At 50.8% G+C, this 3,084-nt stretch overlaps 1 protein-coding gene across 1 annotated transcript; it reads left to right on the top strand.

Moving 5' to 3' along the window:
* Positions 1–1,319: 1,319 nt before the first annotated feature.
* Positions 1,320–2,436, top strand: LOC119403174 (uncharacterized). The gene is made up of 2 exons (XM_037670121.1): positions 1,320–1,503; positions 2,165–2,436. Exons 1-2 carry the CDS (start codon positions 1,320–1,322, stop codon positions 2,404–2,406), a joined length of 426 nt encoding a protein of 141 aa, XP_037526049.1. The 3' UTR covers positions 2,407–2,436.
* The last annotated feature ends 648 nt before the right edge of the window (positions 2,437–3,084 follow it).

Here is a 3,084-nt window from a genome sequence, read left to right as displayed (position 1 = left end):
ACTTGCATGATCGCGTTCCGTTGGCGTTCGCTGGGCATGCTACCGACCTCGCGTCGTGGAACGCGAAGAGGTACACTACGCGCGTCGTGTCTTCCCTCTAGCCTGGCTGTTAATTCTCACAGGGCGTGCGGGGAACGCGGTCGACAGGCGCGCGAGAGAGAGGCAGCGTAGGAGAGGAGAGAGAAGAGGAGGGGACGCGCATGCGCTGGCCCTCATCGCGGCGCTGCGCAGAGAGAATTTCGGCATGTCGAGCCCACATTTCAGAGGAGCCAACCGAGGCAAGCGCTGGACTGAACGGGCGCAGCGCTCTACCACATGAAGGATAGAAGACTAGAGGAGGAGAGTAGCATATGCGCCGTGAGAGCAGAAGCGAGAACGCAGGAGAAGCGCAAGCAGGTGCTGGTAGAGAAGTGGAGAGAGTAACGCGCCACTGTTCGCGAGAGGGAAGGAGGAGAGTCGCGCATGCGTAGTGTGAGTGCGGACTACTACGCCGCGTGCAGATTACCACGCCGCGTTACGTACCCCCGAGCAAGAGATACTTCGCATATAAAACCTACAAGCATAAACACTTTATACTTGTCGGCGACTTCAACGTACACATATATGGATCTTAGGACCGACCTTTGTCGTCGACTATTTATGTCTGTTTTATATCACTTAATTAAGATTATATGGAGCAACGCTCGGGTAACATATGTGAGACACAAAGAAAGGTTGAAAATCCACTAATATCAGTCATAATTGTGACAGAACAATATAAAACTCCTACAAATGCAAATCCTTTATACCACGTAGACATTATGGACCTTAGGACCTAGCTTCTCCCACTCGTCATTATTCACTTCGTGGAGATGCGTTCCATTTTTTCTTTTGGGATGAGGTGGAGGTGGGTCGCAGTGCCCCTCGCGCCGCCCCTCTGCACTTTTGGAGCTCATGGTTTCATAAGTCAAATCCATATAGTATACAGTGTAAAGTCTTTCGAGTCCCTAGTAAATACGCCCAATTTTGATACCGGATGACGCCACGAAACGAGAATGTGCATTGAAACACCAACCCCCTTTCCGTTCTTTTTTTCCCCTGAGAATGAGGGTATCGGATTTCTGCAAACTTCAAACCGGCAGAAATACGCTCCCAAGTAATGGAAAGTCATTCTTACTTCTAGCTTTAGTATTATGACTACAACTAATATTTCACCTTGTCTAGTACTGCCACCCGATTAGTAACCCACGGCGTTGGCATCGGCACATACCTCCTAGGATGAGTCCCTGTGCTTCAAATCATCACCAAGAAGACCATTGAGAAAGTCACAACTTCGAATGATGTACGCGAACGAAGAGAAGCAAGCTCGTCCCGACCAGACCCTCCAGCGGTCGTCCACCCCCGTAGTGTTCAGTGCCTCCAAGATCAGCTGCACCCAGGTGTCGAGGGACAGCGCCAGCGGTTGGGACGTCGAGGACCACCGCGGAAGCATCTCGCCCCTGGACTACCTGGCCAGGTCTCAAGGTCAGGACTCGCTGTTCATCTTCTGGGGTCGAGGGGCTCGCTAAAGAGATGACTATGCTATCGTGTGGCTCGGAGGCGAACGACTGAAGGCACATTGGCATTGTCTCTTGGTAAATACATCTTTAATAAAAACAATAACGGACACACTGCCGCGCGACAGGGTGACGCTCGCAGACGCACAAAGCACGGTCACATCACGGCTCTTGCCAGGAGGAGAAATAAACTTTATTGATGGTTCTCGGAAGTCTCTCCTATTGTCTGACACCAGACGCCCTAGTAAGTTGAGGACGAAATGCTAACTGGAGCAGCTGCGGGTGCTGCCACCTGTACAGAGGCACGGGAGACGGCCGGTGCCGAATGGCTAACACCTCGCACTATATGAAGCTTTTGATATGGCAACCTGGCCACTGACCTCAATAAGGAGAATATAAGTCAGGAGGATCAACTGTGGCAGAGAAGCCAACCAGTAGTCCTACAACAAAACCAATGCGATCTTTTTTAAGATTTTTTAAGATTTACTCGATATTTTTTATGATTGTATACAGTTTTGCTGTAAGATTGATGGTGGAGTTCGCCACAGGGCTAGATTTTCACAATTCGCAGAAATACGCACACCAGCTAGACAATAATGACGACCTGATAAACAGCACCTTATTTGCAGATCCCGCTGTGGCTCATCGCTCGCCCTCTCCTCCTCGCACCGTGGCGACATGGTTCCATCGCATGAGACCCGCGAAGCTGGTTGGCTACGGCTTGGTGTTCGGCCTGGGCCTCGTGACCGTGGCATCGGTCGCTTGCCTCGCCTTCATGTTCATCCGCCACGACGAGCAGGTGTACCAACTCGTGTGGACGCTGATTGTGAAGCTGTCCGGCCGCATCTTTGGCGGGGACCGCGGCGAGTAAGAATTGCGGGACAACGAAACGCCTAGGTGACGCCACGGCTTGTCATCCGGCGCTAACCTGGGAACTAGCAGTGCGAATCACGCAACGAGGTCAAGGAACGGCACAGCACCAAGTCATTCCACCTCAGTAGACAACAACCGACCGGACGGCATCCGCGCATGAACAGGTTTTGTGCTTGTTTCTCGGTTCGACCAGCACGATTGGACAATTTGAAGTCACTCGGTTAGAAGTAAAATACTATACTCGGTTAGGTTCCCATTCACCAGTTGTCAGCTGTCATCAGTGCCAAATAAAATACGGGCTACATTTAAAGGTGCCGCTCGACCATTTGCAAAAAATCCGGAGGCCTTCCCTTACGGGGAAGACGGGGCAAGCTAAGCTTGGCGTGTTTCGTACCTAACATGCTAATTTCTTTTTAGGGGGGAAGCTCCTTAGAGTGTGGGTCGTTCCCTCCTCTGTAGTAGTAGTAGTAGTAGTAGTATGTAGCCAGCTCTAGTTTATGAATTGCTCAATAGATGGCGATGGCGATGGCGAATTTCACGGAAGAGTTTTCACGGTTTTACGGATGATTCCCTCCGGAGCTTCACCCCACTCATCATCATTCACCCCGTGGATATGCTGTGATTTGTTTTTCTATTCTATTGAGAGATGCTCCCTCCTAACTGTTTCCTTCCTCTA

The sequence above is a fragment of the Rhipicephalus sanguineus genome, chromosome 8, assembly GCF_013339695.2.
Source record: "Rhipicephalus sanguineus isolate Rsan-2018 chromosome 8, BIME_Rsan_1.4, whole genome shotgun sequence".
Classification (NCBI taxonomy): domain Eukaryota; kingdom Metazoa; phylum Arthropoda; class Arachnida; order Ixodida; family Ixodidae; genus Rhipicephalus; species Rhipicephalus sanguineus.
This window is presented reverse-complemented; position numbering and strand designations above follow the sequence as displayed.

Coding starts and splice junctions, on each gene's coding strand:
- LOC119403174 (XM_037670121.1), top strand. CDS start 1,320: ATGTACGCGAACGAAGAGAAGCAAGCTCGTCCCGACCAGACCCTCCAG. Junction 1,504..2,164: donor CTACCTGGCCAGGTCTCAAG/GTCAGGACTCGC, acceptor CCTTATTTGCAG/ATCCCGCTGTGGCTCATCGC.